The following is a 19,037-nucleotide window of genomic DNA, read 5'->3' as shown; positions in this document are numbered from 1 at the left end:
GGTGATGAGGAAGGATTGATGGGTCAGAAACAAAAATTCAAAACAGGAAATCTTGTTAAGCTGCGAGGACCTCCATAATTTAACAGAGTTTCAGGTTGGCAGCAGCGCCACACAGGTGAGTCATGTGATGGCAATGGAGTGTCCACCTAAGAAATGCCCAAACCTGTAAGAATTTTTATGAGCTTATTGAGCCAAACCGCGGATTACCAGGAAGCAAAATCTCAACAGACTGAGAAAATGCTCTGGAAAATGGCAGTTTTTCCAGTTATTTTCTACATCAAAATCAGAGGGGAAGGTGTAAGGGTGTTACATGAAGTTAATTGGTGATAGATTAGGGAGGTGGGAGAAAGCAAAACGGGGAAACCTCTGGGATTGGATAAAAACATAAAATGAATAGGCACATACTTCTTTTACATAGGTGGGGACCGGATAGTTAACCCTCAACAATTCACAGTATAAAAATAATGAGGAAATTTGTGGTCTCTCTTCTGGTGCGGTGGTTTAACTTTGAGGGGATCTTGAAAAAAAGAAATTACCCCGTTATTCCAAAGGCTTGTTATCAAGTACTTTATCCTACATGCAAAGGGATGATAGGCTCTGTAATAAGGTAAAAATTAACCTTTGTTAGGGAAAAATACTGTCCTAGGACGTGACTACCCACCACGAACCGCTTTTAGTTATAAAGTTTTAGTTTCAGACCACCCTATGTGGTTACTTTCTGTCTGAGTTTGTAAGGCTGTCATGCAAGCCACCCCTGAGCTTGTGGGGTTGAGTATGTGGCGCCGTTTTCGTCTGCCATCACATAACTGTGAGGCCAAGTCATTAACCATTAACTCCTGTTGGAAAACTGACAAGCAGCCAAAACAAGGGGTAACAGGTCTGTAGGATCTAGAATTAGGTGCCAGCCCCCACGTTGAATCATCTTTCTGCAGACACGGAAGACTGCGGATGGGCCAGGAACCTTTAGAGAGATAAGGCAAGTGCTTCCGAAGACAGTGGTGCTTAGTAGCTCAACCCAAAAGTCCACAATCACCCACTAACGACACTAGAACAAGGGGTCAGGCTCTCTACCCGCAGCGTCAACTGCGCGTACACTTTCTCTTCCACTTGATTCTACTCTGGAGAGCCCGCTCTCAGCCTCCGCCGTCCTAAGGCCGAAGGGCAGGCGCTGCCGGCCTCGTTTCCAGGGTCCCGCCACGCTGGAGCTCAAGCTTTGCTTACACAAGACTTGGCTAGGCGGGCAGGCCTAGCGGTCTCCCCCGGACACCGTGTGATGTGGGGAGCTGACTCGTAATTCTTCTGCCGATGAGTTCAAAAACAAGCCTGAGAACCAACCCCCCTGGGCGCTTCAGCTCTCCCAAATTCCCGCCTTAGGGAACGGTGCCAGGGCACCTTCCCCGGGGAGGCGGAGCCGGAAAGGGAGGGCCTTCCTCCGCCATGGCATCTCGTGGGGTCGTTGGCATTTTCCTCCTCTCTGCGCTCCCCCTCGTGTGTCTGGAACTCCGGCGGGGGATCCCGGACCTGGGTAGGTGTTGATTTTTTTCTTCTCGGCGCTCACAGCCCGGTAACTCCCTTGAATGGGGCGCAAAAGTACAGACGTTGACTACGACTCCCAGGCTGCATCGCGCCTGCGCCCGTCTTCCGGCGGCGCCCGGTCCCTGCGGGAGCAAGTCCCCGGTTGCCTCGGGGAGGCGGACCCCGCTCGGCGAAAAGGTGTCCCTGCAGATCTGAAGTTTTACGTTTAAGGAGAGAGACGCCCAAAGCCCAGGACAAACATAGACACCACTTTCAAGTTGTGTCGATAAGCTCAAAAGGAAATAAACAGGGAGATGGGATGTAGGCCTTCTGTGGATTCTGTAAACACATTTCAGTAAGGCCGAGGCAAGAACACTCCAGACAAAAGGAATTGTGACGTCTTGGAGGAAAAGGACGAAGACCGGAGTAGCTGGGTCGGGAAGAGTACGGGGGAGGGTGGCTGAAGATAACATTTTTTGAGCGTCTATTATAAGCCTACCACCAAATGCTTTTTATTCATTATCTGCATTACGTCGATAGGCGGCGGTTACTGTTACAATCATCCCCATTTACAGTTGAGGATATTGAGATGTAGGGAGGTTAGGTGGCTTAAGGTTTTAAGAAGGTCCCTGGATTGAGTGTGGAGAATGTTTAGGAAGGAAACAATAGGGGAGGCAGTGGAGCAGGTGAAGTTTTTAAAGTATGCAAGTAGTGATGGTGGCCCGAACAAGGGTGTTAACCGACGTGATGTGCACAGACTTGGGATATTTACAAAGTACAACCACAGGACTTGTTAATGGATTGTTGAGGGTGAGGAAAATGAGGGACTCAAGGATGACTCCTACGTGTGGTTAGAATAACGCCGAGTAGTTGGTAGTGCCAAAAATAAGGAGAACAATGAGAGAAAAATGGTGGCCCTGTGGAGAACCAGTTCAGTTCTCCCTCATTAAACTTAGTTCTAAAGTTAGAGACCGTGATGAAACTCAGTTTTACTATTTCCTGCCTCTCCACCCTCCCTCAGCCACCCCTAAGAAGTCAGGTACCCAGAAATGTTGCTTGAAATAAATTAAAGTGCTTTTTGTTTTAGAGTTTAAAAAAATGCTTTAGTCCATACTGGTATGGCTCTGGGGGATTGAGTGCCGGCCTGTGAACTGAAAGCTCTCGGGTTAGATTCCCAGTTGGGGCACGTGACCTGGGTGGGGGGGGCAGGTCCCCAAGTGGTCCCTCCCTTACCCTAATTAATTAATTATTAATTAACATATAAACATACATACATACTAAAATAAAAAAAGAAAATGCTTTAAAAAACTTTACAAAGGCCCCCTAGAAGCCTGACTCAATTCAAATGTGTTGGAATCTAACAAGACTTATCAAAATGACATACAGAAATGTTAAATTCACATTTACCTATTACAGAACTGACTTTGCTCCTTCTCCTTTAGAGCATCCATCTCTACTCTGCCCACATGGAATCAAACAACACCAGAATCGATGGTTAATGCTGGCGAAAGTCAGCAGGGCCATGATGCAAAAAATATGTAAATAAATATAAACATATATCTGTTTGTATATGTAATTGCTTCTTTAATTTTTAGTTAATTCACTACCTACCAGCCCCACTCCATTGGTAAAATAGTTCCTCTATACCTCTGCCTGGTAATATTTGAGACTTAAAAAAATTAAAAATTCCTGGGGGGTAGAAACCATTTTTAGCCCGACTTCATCTTCCTTCCTTCACCATTTAGCAAATTATATTACAAAAAGTAGGCATTTGTTACATTTCTGTTGATTTAAGTTTTATCTTGGTTCTTACAATAATGTAGAACCAAATACTGAGTTTTTTTCCCCAGGCAAACACGTACATAGTGGTTTTCTTTACAAAAGACTGAATCGAGAAATAAAGTACATAGTTCCATAATTTAACTGCGAAAAGTAAGAAATTGGTGTTTTGGTGGGAATGACTTTTTTTTTTAAGATTTTATTTATTTTTAGAGGGGATGAAGGGGGAGAGAGGGAGAGAAACATCAGCGTGTGGTTGCCTCTTACGCGCCCCCTCTACCTGGCCTGCGACGCAGCCATGTGCCCTGACTGGGAATTGAGCCGATGACCCTTTGGTTCACAGGCTGGGGGCTCAATCCACTGAGCCACACCAGCCAGGGTGAGAATGACTTTTTAAATAGAACTAGAATTTGAAAAGATGATGTGGTCACCAGCATTTAATTCCTAAATATGTGGATAATTTTATCTCCTCTGCTCAGAAGGGAAACCAGAATTTTTGTATTAGTGATAGACATAATATTTATAATGTAGACAGTCACTTGAATTATACCTATACTCCTCAGCCAAAAGATATTCTAGAAGTGTTTTCTGGAAACTTGTTCTGGTATTGACAACCATGATGAATTTTGGTACCTAAAGGAGACTGTATGAAAAATGCTAAGATAGCTGCATAACTTAACTTACTGTATTTTTCTAGTACAAATAATCTTCTAATGTGTTGTTATTATGAGTATCAAGAAAAATATTTTTAATTTTATTTTTTTACTTTATAAGGAATTAAAGATATAATTTTGCTGTGTGGCCGGATTTTCTTGCTGCTTGCTCTTCTTACTTTAATTATTTCTGTGACTACCTCATGGCTGAACTCGTTTAAATCTTCCCAAGTTTATCTGAAAGGTAAGATTGGTGTTTACCTACCCTTTTACCCTTTTCTACTGAAACCTGTTTCCTTGACTTATACTGGTACTTTGCATGGTAAGAACCGTTTTACCCTTATCTTGTGCAGTGTAATTTCAAGGTATTACAACTTTAGTCATGATTTTTAATGGGCCATGAATCCCAACATTTTTATGAGAAATCATATCTTTTCCTTGTATAACTATAAAGAAATATATAATTTGTAAGTTGGCATGTTGCAAATTCTCATTTTAAATTGTGTTTTTGTGCAGCTTAACTGCTGTTTGAGTTATAGCTTATAAAGTATCCTACAAATGTTAACAATATCTACCACTAATCTCTAAATGCTTTTTACCCTAAATTATTTTTCATTCTGGCATGTTTTTATTTGCACACTTATCTCTCATTCATATATATATATATATATATGCTCTTATTTTTAGGAAACCATGCTTGTTTTTAGCTTAGTTTTGTTTTTTTGACAAGTGAAAACTGTATTAGAAGCCTTTTATCAGCTAGTAATTTTTGCAGACTTTGACACAATTCTACATGTGTGCTCAACTTTTCTATCATGGTGCCAATACTTGTACAAGATTCTTCTGCTGCCACTGTGAATGCTAGCTTAGACTGAACAATTTTCACAAAATCAGCCAAGTCAGCCACCTGCACAAGGCATCCCAGAGCTTGTCAAAGGTGAGCTGGGTCTGGCACCCGGCAGTGTGGGACATGCACGTGCCACCAGCAAGTCCCTCCTGCCCAAGGCGCGCTTGTGCTTTCCAGAGTTGTTCTGGGGCAGGATTAGAAGCCTTTACAAACAGTATTGTAATTCACCTCGGAACAGATGAAGCCTAAAACTTATGCCTACATTCTTGCAGCCTGTTAGAAAGTTTGCCAGTAGTGAGTTTGGGGCTTTGTTTGTTTTGTTTTGTTTTATTTAAATGTAAATAAATACAAAAGGAAAATGATTAGTGTTTAATTTATAGCCCTTTCGGATTACCTATGAGTGAAATCAGAATCCTAATCCTAAAAGTTTACAGTATTCAACCCAAACATAGAAGACAATGTAGATGCTTTTATCTCCCAAGCATAGATTTTGGAAATTCTTCTTTCTCCGTTTGACAATTTTTTTGATCGCTTATATTTCAAATTACTCTATTGGAGAATTAAAATAACTGATCGTAACTTCTCTAAGAAATACATTTTGTAGTAAATGTTCTAAACATACTTTTGATATCAGGAGGATATTTGCTGCTGATATTAAACTATCAGGTCAAGTATTCTGTGTTTTAGAGATAAGGGGGAACACACACCTGACAGCTTCTTGCCTTAACTTGTACCTTTTTTGTTGCTGTGAGTGGAAGTCATTTTGATACATTTTTTGTTGACAGTGTTGAGACATAATCATCACTGAAGGCTAAAACGAATTAGTAATTAAGATTGTGTATGGGGCCTAGTTACTGTCAGATTTTCTTCCATCAAATAAGTAAGAATCATCCTGCCCACCTGCTGTCTATCTCTCCTGCTGTCATAAGCCCATCATAAGCATCCTTGAAGCCTCCTCACCGGAGCTGTAACATGTAATACTAATGTGTTATAGTACTTGTTTCAGAACAGACCATTTTTTACTGATTTTACTTGCAGATTTCTTAGTTTCAACTGTCTTATGTATCCATTTTCATTATTTAAAAAATACCTGTTTTTTGAAGGGTCGTTTCTCAAAAAAATGTTAAGATCCACAGTTTGTTTTCAGAGAAAATAGCATTCAACTTATTGAGAATTGGGAATTAAAAACACTTTTATGTTTTGATGTCTTAGAAGAAGAAGAGAAGAATGAGAAAAGGCAAAAGCTTGCGAGAGAAAAACAGCAAGAGGCCCAGGGTGAAAAGGTAAAGCGTAGTTTCTAGTGAATGTGCCTAGAAAGAACACAGAAATGTCTGGAGCATTTACAACTTAGGTCTACTGCTGTTTGTGCTCAGATTTTTTAAAAAAAATATCACGGTTAAATTCACATGATAAACAGTTAACTATTAATATTTTAAAGTGCACAATCAGTGGCATTTAGAGCATTCCCAATGTTCTGCAATTACTACTTCTATCTAGTTCCAAAACATTTTCTTCACCTCAACAGAAAACCCCACATTTTGGCCAGAACATATAGGCACCTGCTATATGTTCTCAAGGCCTTTTAGAGAACATGGAATTGTTCCTTTGGCAGAATACACGTGAATCTACAAGCAAGGTGATATTGTAGTTATCAAGGGAATGGACACCTCAAGGGGCCCCACAAATGTTTCCAAGGCAAACGGGAAGAGTCTACAGTGTCACCCAGCATGCGGTGGGCACTGTTGGGCAGCATTCTAGCCGAGAGAATTAATGCACGTACTGAGCACATTAACCACTCTAGGAGCCAAAATAGCTTCCTGAAACGTGTGAAGGAAAAGGATCAGAAAAAGAAGGAAGCCAAAGAGAAAGGTACCCAGGTTCCACCGAAGCACCAGCCTGCTCCACCCAGAGAAGGGCACTTTGCGAGAACCAGTGGGAAGGAGGCTGTGCTGCTGGAACCCATTCCCTGTGCACTCGTGGCCTGAGTGTAAAAAACATAAATAACAAAACCCCATGCCCATTAAACAGTTGCTTTCTCATTCCCTCCCTCCTTCCACCAATCTGCTTTCTGTTTGTATGGATTTATTTAGTCTGGACACTTCACATAAATGGAATCATATTATATGCCCTTTTGTGTCTGACTTCTTGCACTTAACATAGTATTTTCTGGGGCTCATCCGTATTGCATGTATCCGTACTTCATTCCTTTTTATGGCTAATGTTCGGTTGCACGGGAACTATCAAAATTTGATCATCCATTCATTTGCTGGTAGACATTTAGGTTGTTTCCAGCTTTTGAAGGCTGGGGCTCAGTGAGTTTTTGTGGCACTGAGAACACATGCAAGGATATGGAGGCAGATGGCCAAACGAGCATAAGTGTAGAATATTTGTTTTTATTTGCATTATCCACATGCAGATTTCTAGGAGGGACTGATGCAGAAGTGGGGGGTGCTGCTTTTTTTGCAAAACTAAGTTAAGTGTGAAAAGACAATTTCTTACCTGGTTCTTGATGGTAATTTTCTGGACAATGTAAAATCTTAGGAATGTTAATGAATAGTAACAACACCTAATTTTTTTTTTTTTGGACAGGTCAGCAGATACATAGAAAATGTTCTAAAACCTCACCAGGAAATGAGATTGAAAAAACTGGAAGAGCGCTTTTATCGAATGACGGGGGAAACCTGGAAGTTAAGCAATGGTCATCAACTTGGGGTTAGAAAACATTCCATTTTATGTTTTGAATATTATTTTTTATTCAGCATATTTGTGTGTCCAATGGTTAAGTGCCTTTAAGTACATAAAACTTAAGAGCCTTGAAAAGTTCTAACTCGAGGTAATTGTAAAGAAAACTGTTCACTGTAACACTGTTTTATATGAGGGAATTCAGATTTTTCCCCAAGAAAGATCTCCAAGATATTACAAGCTCACATTGTATTTATTTCTGTTGGCTGTTTTTGTAAAGCCAAATCAACCATTGACTCTTTTCCTTCAGCCTTGAGTACAAATTCTGTCATTTGCTAATGGAAGTTTACAGTTTTGTTTTCTTAAAGAGGGAAGAGGATACTCATAAAGGAATTAAGTTTTAGAATAACTGGTCATAGATTTTAGATGCAAGATTATTTCTGTCCCAAAGACTTACTTGCTTTCTGTTTATACTGCACTTTTCACCAGCTGGTAACGAAAATGATTCAGTAAAGGTGAACAGGATTCTTCCAGTGAAGCAGAATGTTTTTATTCATTTCATAATGGTAAATACGTCATAAAACAATCAAGGGGGTAATAAAATTAATGCAAAAGATGGGCAATAAAAATGCATCTGCTCTATGCAGTGATTTCACTTCTGAATTGGAGTTGTCTTCAGAAGTTCAGTTTTGTGGTGGCGGCCTGATTTTAGCCTGCCGTGTCTCTTTCTGAAACGGTCACAGTGTGAATTAGTCACTTTGCCCCTTGCGTTTAGGCTGCGTCTTCATGGTACTACTGGTATTGGGTTGGCCAAAAAGTCTGTTATGTTTTCTCCATAAAAGAAAAGACACATTTTTCATTTTTACCAATGACTTTATTGATTTGGGTATTTGGGTAGGTCGGCTATCACCCACTATTGGCTTCTAGAGGGTAGAGGCCAGGGGTGCTGCTAAACATCTTCCAGTGCATAAGACAGCCCCACAGCAAAGAGTTATTTGGCCAAAATGTCAGTAGTACCAAGAAACTTCACAAACCACTTTTGACAGGTTCCATCAGTCATAGCACCTTCTCCATACACTGCGCAAATCTTTCTTTGCATTTCAGTTGCATTGAAATAATAAAGCATAATACGCTGAAAATGTTGCATATGTTGCATATTCCATCTTCAACATTAAAATGGCTAAACAAAAATTCACCAATTTTGATGTGTTCTTTTCAAATGCACGCTGATACGACAGCTGTCACAATACAGTCTAACAAAATTGTTTCCAATGACATTAAAGACAACTAAGCACTACTAGAGCCGCCATACAGAAAAAATATAATGGACTTTTTGGCCAACCCAATACCAGTAGTACCATGATGACACAGCCTAAACACAAGGGGCAAAATTACTGATTCACACTGTGACTGTTTTTAACCTATATACTAGGGACAATAAAAAGTTGTCCAGGGTAGACTTTTGGTGCTGTTGCAACGTAAGGCTCCTCGGACTGTCAAAGAACATGAGAACTGGAGTGTTAGAGCTGAAATCAGGTGTACCTATTAGCTGACCCAGCCCTGTAATTTGCAGTGATGCAGTCTGAGTCTGGTAACTTCATCGTTCAGCATCACCACCTTTTGACTCCCAATCCCCAGGCTCCTTCCACCAACCTGTGTTAGGGAAAACTACCCACCAAAATGGTGTCCATGGTAGTCTGATAAAGAGAACATTTACAAGGTCAGTAGATATGGAAGAAAGACATTCATGAACTAATAAGTATATATTTGAGAATTTGACATTTAAGTATCTTGCTAAGGCAGAAGTTTTAATAATATTAATAAAAATCTTTATGGTTTCTGGAATAAAATCCTTTGCCCCTAAAGTTGTTAATTCAAATGCAAGCTCCAAGTTTGAATCTGAGAACTAGGATATGATTATATGTAACAAGGTACTATGGCTGCATTCAGCTACGGAAGTTTTGCATGATCATATACTGGGACCTGTTTTTATATATATGTTCTATTTTCACAGCTTTTAAGGCATGATTCCTTGCACTGCCTTACTTCCTTTCCCGAAAAGAGGAAAGGATGCCATCCAGGTTGTCTTCTTTCTTCCATCTTTCTGAAAAACTTGGGGTCGACTAAAATGGAAAGGTCTCTCTCAGCCTTGTATCTATCTATCAGAGAACCCCAGAGCGGGGTAAGGGTAGTGTCTACAAGATGTTAAGCTCCATGTTTTACTTTCTAAGGAGGTAATGCTTTCATTTGTAGGGTCTTATAATTGCTTTACATTATATTTTTTACTGAAATGCCATGAGGATAAAAGAAATAACTATTGTGAATAAAGTTGATAGAAAGCATCTCTCTTGAAACTGTGCTGTTCTTGACCAGGGTGATGAAGATTCGGTGCTTGAAAATGAGAGGCAGACATCTTTTGAAACAGCGAACAGAGAAGCAGCAAGGAGACGGAACCTGCCTAAGCCTTCAACCGAAGTCCCACCACCGGGCGAACAGCCCGTGCCAGAACCTGGCGAACAGCCCGAGCCGGAGGAGGTTGGTACTTCCTGCCTGCTCACTGCAGGCATCACTGTGCAGCGGGACTGTCGTCCTGGGGAGGAGGCGGTGCCCCATGAGGGAGGACTGGCTTCTAACCCAGCTCATGTCTTCCTCCTGCCTTACAGAGTGATCGCCTTCACTGAGCGCTTTTCCTGCTCACTCTTCATGTTCTGAACCAAACTTAGAAGGAGGCTATGGAGATAAATGATAGTAGGTTTAGAAAATACTTAGTTCTTTCTGAGGAAGTAATTTGATTACTTAGAAATAAAAAAGAGTCTTTACCAAGGAAACGTTCCCGTGGGTAGCTGAGAGGAGAGTAGGCCCTCCTTAGTGAGTGGCTAGGATTCACACGTCTCGTTTTCCTCCGGGCCCTTCTAGGGAGTGCGTTAGTGAGTGTTCTCTTGGGCACAGTGCTGAGGTTTGTTATCCCTTCTTCCCTTTCAAATTTTTAATCCTTGAGTTAAATTTAAAGCTAGCAAAGGTTAGAAATAAGAAGGCTGTTTTTACTGACTCTTAGAGAAAGCTGGTAGGTCATCTCCTCAGTCCTTGAAAGAGGTTTCTAATGTCTGCTTCTCAGTCTGAGGTTTCCTGGTCCCTTAATGGAGCCTGAGGGTGAGAATCTGGTCATTCAGACTATTTCTAACATTTCAAAAAGGGGTAATGAACTATATGGACTAATTAAAAATTCAAGAGTCTTTGCTGTTTGTTAGTAGCATAGATTATTTCACACTGATGGTAAATTTTACTGGACTGACACATGCTTTTGATACCAAACAGTTGGTTTATTTAATAAATGCAATTAATGTTTGCTAAATAAAATGTTATAAAACATGGCCCTGGCTGGTGTGGCTCAGTGGTTGAGTACTGGCCTGTGAACCAAAGGGTTGCCAGTTTAATTCCCAGTCAGGACACATGCCTGGGTTGCAGGCCAGGTCCCCAGTGGGGGGCGTGGGAGAGGCAACTACACACTGATGTTTCTCTCCCTCTTTTTCCTTCCCTTCTCCTCTCTAAACAATAAATAAAATCTTAAAAAACAAAGTTATAAAACATGGAGTCTATAATAGTAAAAAATAAAAAGTGTCCCTAGAGGTGAAATTGTTGGTAACAAATATTTTAGTAAAAGTTCTGAACACCTGGTTTTTAACAGATTGACACAGGGAAGCAATGAGTGAATCATGAAAACTACCAAAGTAAATGGCTGTTAATTAGTCGTGTAAAAGAGCTGAGAAGAAAAAATATGCAGTCCTTTTAAAATGTATATATGTATGAGCCTAAGTAATTTTCGGGTCTTACTGAACTTTATATTTATCCTGTTTCTTTAAATAGTACATTTTATATAGTATCTTGGAATGTCATAAAAACAAAATTATTTAAATTTGTACAGATTGGTGGTAGCAGTCATCTAAAATCTTATTTTTACGATCTTTTGTTAGCACACAGTTGCTTACCCAAAAATGTTTATTAATTGAGCTCACATTCTCATCATCAACTTAACATGCGTGTACGAAATGAAAAGATTTCATTAAGTTAGATGTATCTGATGTTTACATTGAAAGGAACTCTTCTCGTTGAGATTACTTTTTTTTAAAGATTTCATTTATGTGTTTTTAGAGAGAGGGGGAAAAGAGGGTGAGAAACATCAATGTGTGGTTGCTTTTTAAGCGCCCCCCACTGGGGACTTGGCCTGCAACCCAGGTATGTGTCCGGACTGGGAATCAAACCGGCAACTCTTTGGTTCACAGGCTGGCACTAAGGCCACTGAGCCACACCAGCCAGGGTGGGATTACTTTTTCTTCTTCAAAATGTTTATAATCCTATTACTAATACTTACGACTCTTTAGGTTCCAGATTTACCTGATGAACCTCCTGAAGCAGCTGAAGAAGTAAGCTTATTTTCTTTTTTTGAAAATTAAGTATATTTTGTTTCCTTTAACATCATGTCTGTTCTATCTAACTTTGGGTTTGAGAGGAAGGACAGCATAAGCGTTTACGTGACTGCACTGTAATTAGGTCTTGTTTTGAATGTGGTGTAACATCCAACCCCACGGCTCAAGTCCTGTTTGGGAAGCCTGGTGTCTACTGAGTGTGTTTTTAGAGCTTGGAGCCTCCCCACTGCGTCAGGCAGGGATGGGATACATGGGCTTTTCAACAGAATTGCACACCCAAAACCTCCATAATTTTATTAACCAATGTCACCCCAGTAAATTTATTTAAAAAAAAAAGAACACATAGGTTTTTCTAAAACTTCAGGTCAGCAAATGAGTGAGTTACTATTGATAAGATAGGATCAACACAGGCAGATGACTTCAAATTGCAGTGTTCCCCTTAAGAAAATGAGAATGCAGCCACTTTGTCAATGACTGAACGCAAGGATGCTCTGCTGTTTGACGGTCAAGGTCAGCGTGAACCCCACTCTGTGCTGAGCTGCTTTCTGCCTGGCGGCTTCGTTATAATCTGTGCTGCCTTCCCGCCCTCATCCTGCTTAGTTTTGGACACATCTCCGAAGGACGGGCAGACATACTTGAAAGCCATTTGGTCGTTCAGGCGAAGGAGAGCCCTGACGGTTTTGCCTGACATGGTGTGGGGTCAGTGACTGCGTTAAGTACTGAACCGGTTTGGAGACAGCCATGAAAACCACCGGGAGCACCTCGTCCTTGTCAACACACCTGCAGCATGTAAATTCAGTACTTTGGATATCAAAGGAAAATCCGAAAGTCTTACAGAAAGAGATAATAAAGGGTGTAATGCAGGAGAAACACAATTTTTTTTTAACTTCTAATTCCTCTCCATTATCCGTAATAAATGTATGCCCATGGTACAGCCCCCCTGACACTTCTGCGTTCTCCTTGTCAAGCTCCGGTGTGGTGTCTGTGACGACAATTCATGGTACAGGAGTATGCAAACATAGCTCAGGTCTGACAGGGAACACCCTTCATGCATTTACTCTGGCTTTAAAACACGTGACAGTCCACAGAACAGCAGTTTGTCTGCTGTCATCCGAAGGTACACGGATTACAGACTTGAGGTTGTCAGTGATTTCTTTCGGTTTATGCCTTTTTGTGATTGCATGTAAAAGAGGGGTGTTTTTCTTCACAATCTCAGATCTGTGACCCTAACAACGTTGTTGAGCCTTCTCTGCCACAGAGGCCGTTGATGTTGCTCTCCTCTCCATTAGAGTATTTATGGTCGTCCCATTTACTTTTCGTGACCCTTTTCCGGTACTTGTTAGGTGATATTCTGTGATGCACTCATGAGAGTGTGTGTGTCAGAGTAGTGGGATTTCCGAGCTGGGATGAACCTACATAACTCATCCCATCTCCTCACTTGGAGCTGAAGCCTCAGGTAGGAAGAGTTTCTGAGGTGTCTTCTGAGAGAACCTAGGCCTCCTGGGGGCTGCCGCAGTCACAGGATTTCAGGAAACCTAATAATGTGTCTGTAAGTTATGTAGTCATGTTGTTTCTGGGCTTTCTGAAGAAATACCATTTCCTGTTTTGTCAACTGAACAGTGTCACCCTGGTAGTATAATCACTGTGTGTCGCATTATATACTCAAGACATGCATCATCTGGAAAGCCTGTCCCTGTTAAAACAAGAGTATTTTAGCCCTGGCCGTGTGCCTTGGTTAGAGCATCGTTCTGCACACTGGAAGGTTGCAGGTTTGAACCCTGGTTGGGTACGTATGGGAGGAGCCAGTCGATGTTTTCCTCTCACATCGATGCTTCTCTCTCTCCTTCTCTCTCTCTTTCTGAGCCAATGGAAACATGTGCTTGGGTGCAGAATAAAAAAATTGATTAAAAAAAAATCCCAAACAAGTACATTTTAGCCCTGACTCAGTAGCTCACTTAGTTAGAGCATGGTCCTGATACGCCATGGTTGTGGGTTTGATCCCTGGTCAGGGTGCATATAAGAAGCAACCAGTGAATGAATAAGTGGAACAACAAATCAACATTTCTCTTCCCCTCACTAAGATCAATTAAAAAAAAAAAGAAAACTTTAAAAACAAGTATATTTTAATCTCTAAGTTATATAACTGTCTGGTACGTACATATGTAAAAAAGTAATTTCACTTTTGTGAACAGTGGAAATTATAATTTTCAGGAAATTCTCTATTTCCTTATTAAAGTTAGGCCCATTAAATGCCTGGTGTCACCCACAGAATGAAGGGCCGTTTTTATACCTCTCTATTGCTAGGGAAAGGGATTAATATTCATTTTAAAGGTAATCAGAACCAGGCGAAGCTTTCACTGTCTGTATGTACATTTCTGTACATACAACCGTGACTCTATAATAATGAGCTATGTGAGAAAATTCTCATTAGAGTGGAAGCTTGCTTGGATTTAGGAGCAGCCTAATAGATGAGGGAACTAATGACTAACATGGATTTATGATAAGAAGTAATTATGTGTGAAACATAATTAATGCAATCCTTTGTTAAGCAGAACACCTTGACTTTTCTAGTGCCTGTTACATATTTAGTCTTACAACTATCCCTAGAATTCTAAAATAGTATGGTAAGACTTAAAAATGAGAGGAGGAAATAACTCATGGTGGTCTAGAATTCACAACAGAATATTTACCATATGTTGCTGTTCTACTTTTGAATTGAAAAGATAGTAACTGTAGAATTTAAGAAAATTGGAATTCTGTAAAACATCACGGAATGTTACCATATTACCATAGTAACTATTTTCAATACCATATGCTGTCTTACTTCATTTTCAGGAGTACCTGGAAACCAAATATTAATGATTGCTGCTATTTTCAATTTAGACGTCATTTAACAGTCTGTTTGTGACAGTGGTTCACTTCCCAGTTCCGGAGAGCGTCCCAGGCCCCCTCCCCACTCACAAGTCGGCCCATCACACTGTCAGGGACATGAAGGGAAGCTGCACAACCTGCTTCACGACACCTGTAATAGCAGAGCGGTCGCTGGATTCCAAATGATGACAGTTTGTTTCTCTCAAGTTTCATTTAATTGAAATGGAAAACATTAGTTCACTGTATTTTAACCCTAGTTTCTCATAAAGCATTTGGCTTTAATTCTCCTCTAAAAATCACTATGTGGAAAAAACTCACTGAAAAAGTTAAATTTTACCTCTAAAAATAGGCAAAATTGGCCTTTACTCTGTGATTCAGTTATTTTGTATCTGTTTTATTATAAAACTTCTCTTTAGTAGAAGTAGTAACAGCTCAGGTGATTTGGATGGGAGTCAAACACCTCACCTCCTTGAATGGAAGTATTTTCTGACACTGCTTTCCCTCAGGGGGTCAGGGCTGCTGTGAATTTCTATGTGCTGTGACACATTAACTCCCAGAGAGTTATGATGATAAGACCATAAGGGATTCCTGACACGTAAATAATGAACATCAGAAGAAATGACCAATTCATTATACTTTCTTTTTAGAATGTCCATTAATATACTAGCAGCTGTAAGCCCATTTTAGCTGTTACACTGTTAGCTTTATCAAAGGGAAGATTATGGGGAAATGCAGGACCTACTGCAGACAAAGCGGGGCCACTCCCAGCCAGGCGGGCTCAGACCGCATCGAGGCCGTCTCTCGTCTGCCTGCACGTCTCTCGTCTGCCTGCACGACACAGGCACAGTCTGCAGTAACAGAGTGGGCTGTGCAACTGTGTTCCCTTCCCATCTCGTGTTTCTCACCTCTAGACTGAGCCGGCACTGGACCTGCTTGGTTCGGTGGGTCGCTTGGGAAGCCCGCCTGCGATCCTGATGTCCCCTGCGCAGGCGGAGCTGGTGAGCCTCTGGCGTCCTCTCTGAAGGCTCTGCCACTGGTGTCAGCCAACAGGAAGACGTTTTTGTTTCAGAAGAATTATTTCTGTGTTTAGAGTGGATTTTATCCAGACCTAATTTACATTGGTCTACTCTCTCAGAGCTAAATTCCTACGAAACCCCGCGTGAGCTTTTATAATGACAGATGTTGTAATTCTGGAATTGCAAAGAGCAGTGCATTGGAAATCTTATCTGAACATTTTCGTTGCCCAGGCAGTTACTGTTGCTCTCCGGTGTCCGAGTGGGAGGGTCCTGAGGAGAAGGTTTCTGAAGTCTTGCAGTTCACAGGTGAGGACATTCATATTTTGAGAGATATTTTTTTATTGACTTTGGCAACAGTTTCTCCCCACGCAGTGGGAGAGGTGTTCTCACACCCTCGTCTGGTCCTCTCAGCACTTGCGTGTACTCTATGTTGAGAGTAAAGGGAATTTCTATGCGTCCTGTGTTGCAGAAATTTAGGCTGTTAGGCGTGCTAGGTCTTTTGAACTATGATTTCTTCAAATTTTCTTGTTTTTCCTATTTATTTTTATTTATTTATTTTTGTTATCATTACATTTTCACAGCTTGGTGGGTAAGATGCTTTCAAAGCAGCCAGTATTAACTTTGTTCCATCAGCTCCTGCATGATTCTGATGTGGCTTAGATTATGATCTAAATCATTTTTACCCAAAATGTTAACCTTTTGTTCTCGATCATTTTATTGAATAATCTTTCCCTTCCCTGCGGCTGGGGCTTTGCTGATCGTTACATGCCTCTGCCGAATGTGGGTGCCAGTAGTCCCTGGGCCTTACAGCGGTGTTTCTTACCTTTTAGGCTCTGCTTGACTGGATGCTGAAGATCGGGTACCACAGCTCCCTGTACAGCCTTTCCACTTCCTTTCCCAGAAGGCCTCTGGAAGTGGAGGGAGGCCCTCACTGCAGGACACTGCAGGACATAGGAATAACTGTGGATACTGTACTCAATGTGGAAGAAAAAGAGCCAAGCAACTAGAAACGAGACGTACCTGTCCTACATAAAATCACTTACGTCACAACCTTAAGGATTCACATTAAAATCACGCCAGTAACACTTATGTTGATGTCCATGGGAATATATGGACATAAAGGATTAGAAAAGGACTGCTCTCTGCACATAATTTTTGGAATGTCATTTTATAATGTACTGAATGAACCCTGTTTGGGTAAGCTGTTGGTCAGAGCATCATCCCGATACACCAAGGTTGTGAGTTTGATCCCCAGTCCGGGCACATAGAGGAATCAACCAATGAGTGCATAAATACTTAGAACAACAAATGATTCCCCGCCCCCCAACCTTTCACCTTTTGAAAACATCAGTAAGTAAAAATCAGAAAAACAAAGCCTTATGACTTTAGTTTCTGCCGCATCAATTCATCTTAATCACACTGTAAATATTTTACAATTCAGTGAAACTTTTCATGGTCTTGTAAGTTGAAATGTTTATTCTGTATTTCTAGAAGTGAAAAACTTTAAAAGAATATTCAAAGCCCTTTACAGCTTTAAAGTTCTTTTGATAGGCATGGATTAATCTGTACTTATGTCTGAGATTTATGTAATTTTGCCCTACAATACAGTATTAAAAGGCTGTTAATTTGTTCTAGTCACTCCCTTTTCCTTTCCCCATGCTCTGTCTTAAGACTCAATTAGCCCGACTCCTCAGTGTGTGGCCCTTTAATGCTCCTTTAGGCCTTTTCTGTAGAATGACACTATTCTAGCTGTTTGTCCTCCCAGACACAAAGTTCATTAAAAGCAAGGACTGTAATCCTTTCTTTACCCTCCAGAGGTATCTAGTGTAGAGTAGACGCTTAATACATGTTTGAAAATGAGTAATAAATTGTCTCAATTTTTAATTTCATTTCTGGAATATCCCATGTAAAAACAATTTTTTTTTCTAATTATGGAAGTATTTCAAAACCACAAAGCACAAAAGCAAATCACCCATAACCTCAGTATCAAGGCACAAACATGGCTAAGATGATTGTTTCCTATATGTTCTGCCAGACTGTTCCAAGCTTATGTGCCACAGGTTAAAAAAAAAAAACAAAACAAAGACCCCACACTTTAGATCCTTTGGAAAAACTGACTACTATGAAAGCTACCAAGTAATTGTCTACTTGGGATATGAGAGAGCAGCCCCTGAGGTGGGTCCAGTGACCTGTTCCTCCCTGTGGTCACACCTTAGTGTGGTCCCCTCCCACATGATACGAGGACTGGCCTGTGGGACCAATAAAATTTACAGAAGTGGTGTGTGTGTCACTTCTGAGACTGGACTGAACGGGACTGCTGTAACTTCTGTCTTGGTGCTCTCTCAGGTCACTCCCTCACCCGACATGGCAGGGGTTGGGGCAGCCGTGTGCCAGGAACTAAACCACAACATGAGGCTGTTTGGGGCTGGGTCTCGGCCCCAGTTAAGTCCAAAGGCTGCAGCTTTGGCAACAGCCTGATTGTAATCTCATGACAGCCCTGGCCAGAAACACCTGGCCATGATGCTCCCAGATTCTTGACCCTGATGGTCTGAGAGATAAATGCACCAACAGTGGCCCTGGCTGGGCATCAACTTTTTTCTTCATCAACATTATGAAACATTATTCAAGAACCTGCAGTCGTGGTATGTCTCTCCTTAGATTAGATTATAAAGGACTGCCACTTCTATTGCTCCTCTCTGTCCCAGCAATGACTCTGAAGGAGACCGTGTGGTAGCAGCCCAGTAGAGAGGACAATGTTTCAAGAAACTGAAGCCTCTTGCCTATCACAAGGTAGGAATTATCCTCCAGCACCACTCACAGCCAGGGGTCACAGGCCTGGCCGACAGCTTGCCTGCAGCTGAATGAGGGACCTTCAGCCAGAACCACCAGCTAAGCTGCTCCTGGATTCCTGACCCATGGAAACTGTGGGAGGAAATAAATGTTGTTTTAAGCTAAAATGTTTGAGGAAATCTTTTATGTGGCAATAACTAGTTATAAGAACTATTCAGGGCATTTTTCCCCAACAATGTGAAGATGTCCTTAGGAATGACTTACTTTTCTGGGTAAGTCCTTTGGTTTCTCTAGCTGTTAATAGCTCCTAGGATTTCTTTCGAAGGCTCAGTAAGCTCCCATTATTAGTCTTTGGAACAGATGCAAATGCAAATACAAGAGAAGTATTTTCATATTTACCTGTTCTGATCACAGACTTCCACAGGCTCTATGTTCAGTTGTTCATCCACACCCATTTCCA

General features: G+C 41.1%; 1 protein-coding gene across 1 annotated transcript; it reads left to right on the top strand.

Moving 5' to 3' along the window:
- Positions 1–1,387: 1,387 nt before the first annotated feature.
- On the top strand, positions 1,388–17,421 carry UBXN8 (UBX domain protein 8). The gene is made up of 8 exons (XM_045821569.1): positions 1,388–1,525; positions 4,069–4,191; positions 6,007–6,077; positions 7,384–7,506; positions 9,850–10,011; positions 11,856–11,897; positions 16,019–16,093; positions 16,618–17,421. Exons 1-8 carry the CDS (start codon positions 1,438–1,440, stop codon positions 16,792–16,794), a joined length of 861 nt encoding a protein of 286 aa, XP_045677525.1. The 5' UTR covers positions 1,388–1,437; the 3' UTR covers positions 16,795–17,421.
- The last annotated feature ends 1,616 nt before the right edge of the window (positions 17,422–19,037 follow it).

Source organism: Phyllostomus hastatus, unplaced genomic scaffold (assembly GCF_019186645.2).
Source record: "Phyllostomus hastatus isolate PE091 unplaced genomic scaffold, TTU_PhHast_1.1 phas_scaffold_46, whole genome shotgun sequence".
In the NCBI taxonomy this organism is placed as follows: domain Eukaryota; kingdom Metazoa; phylum Chordata; class Mammalia; order Chiroptera; family Phyllostomidae; genus Phyllostomus; species Phyllostomus hastatus.
This window is presented reverse-complemented; position numbering and strand designations above follow the sequence as displayed.

Bases quoted from the DNA above. Each gene is read 5' to 3' on its own strand.
- UBXN8 (XM_045821569.1), top strand. From the start codon at position 1,438: ATGGCATCTCGTGGGGTCGTTGGCATTTTCCTCCTCTCTGCGCTCCCC. The intron at 4,192-6,006 runs GTAAGATTGGTG...TTGATGTCTTAG, and splicing joins TTCCCAAGTTTATCTGAAAG to AAGAAGAAGAGAAGAATGAG. The intron at 11,898-16,018 runs GTAAGCTTATTT...TTCGTTGCCCAG, and splicing joins CTCCTGAAGCAGCTGAAGAA to GCAGTTACTGTTGCTCTCCG.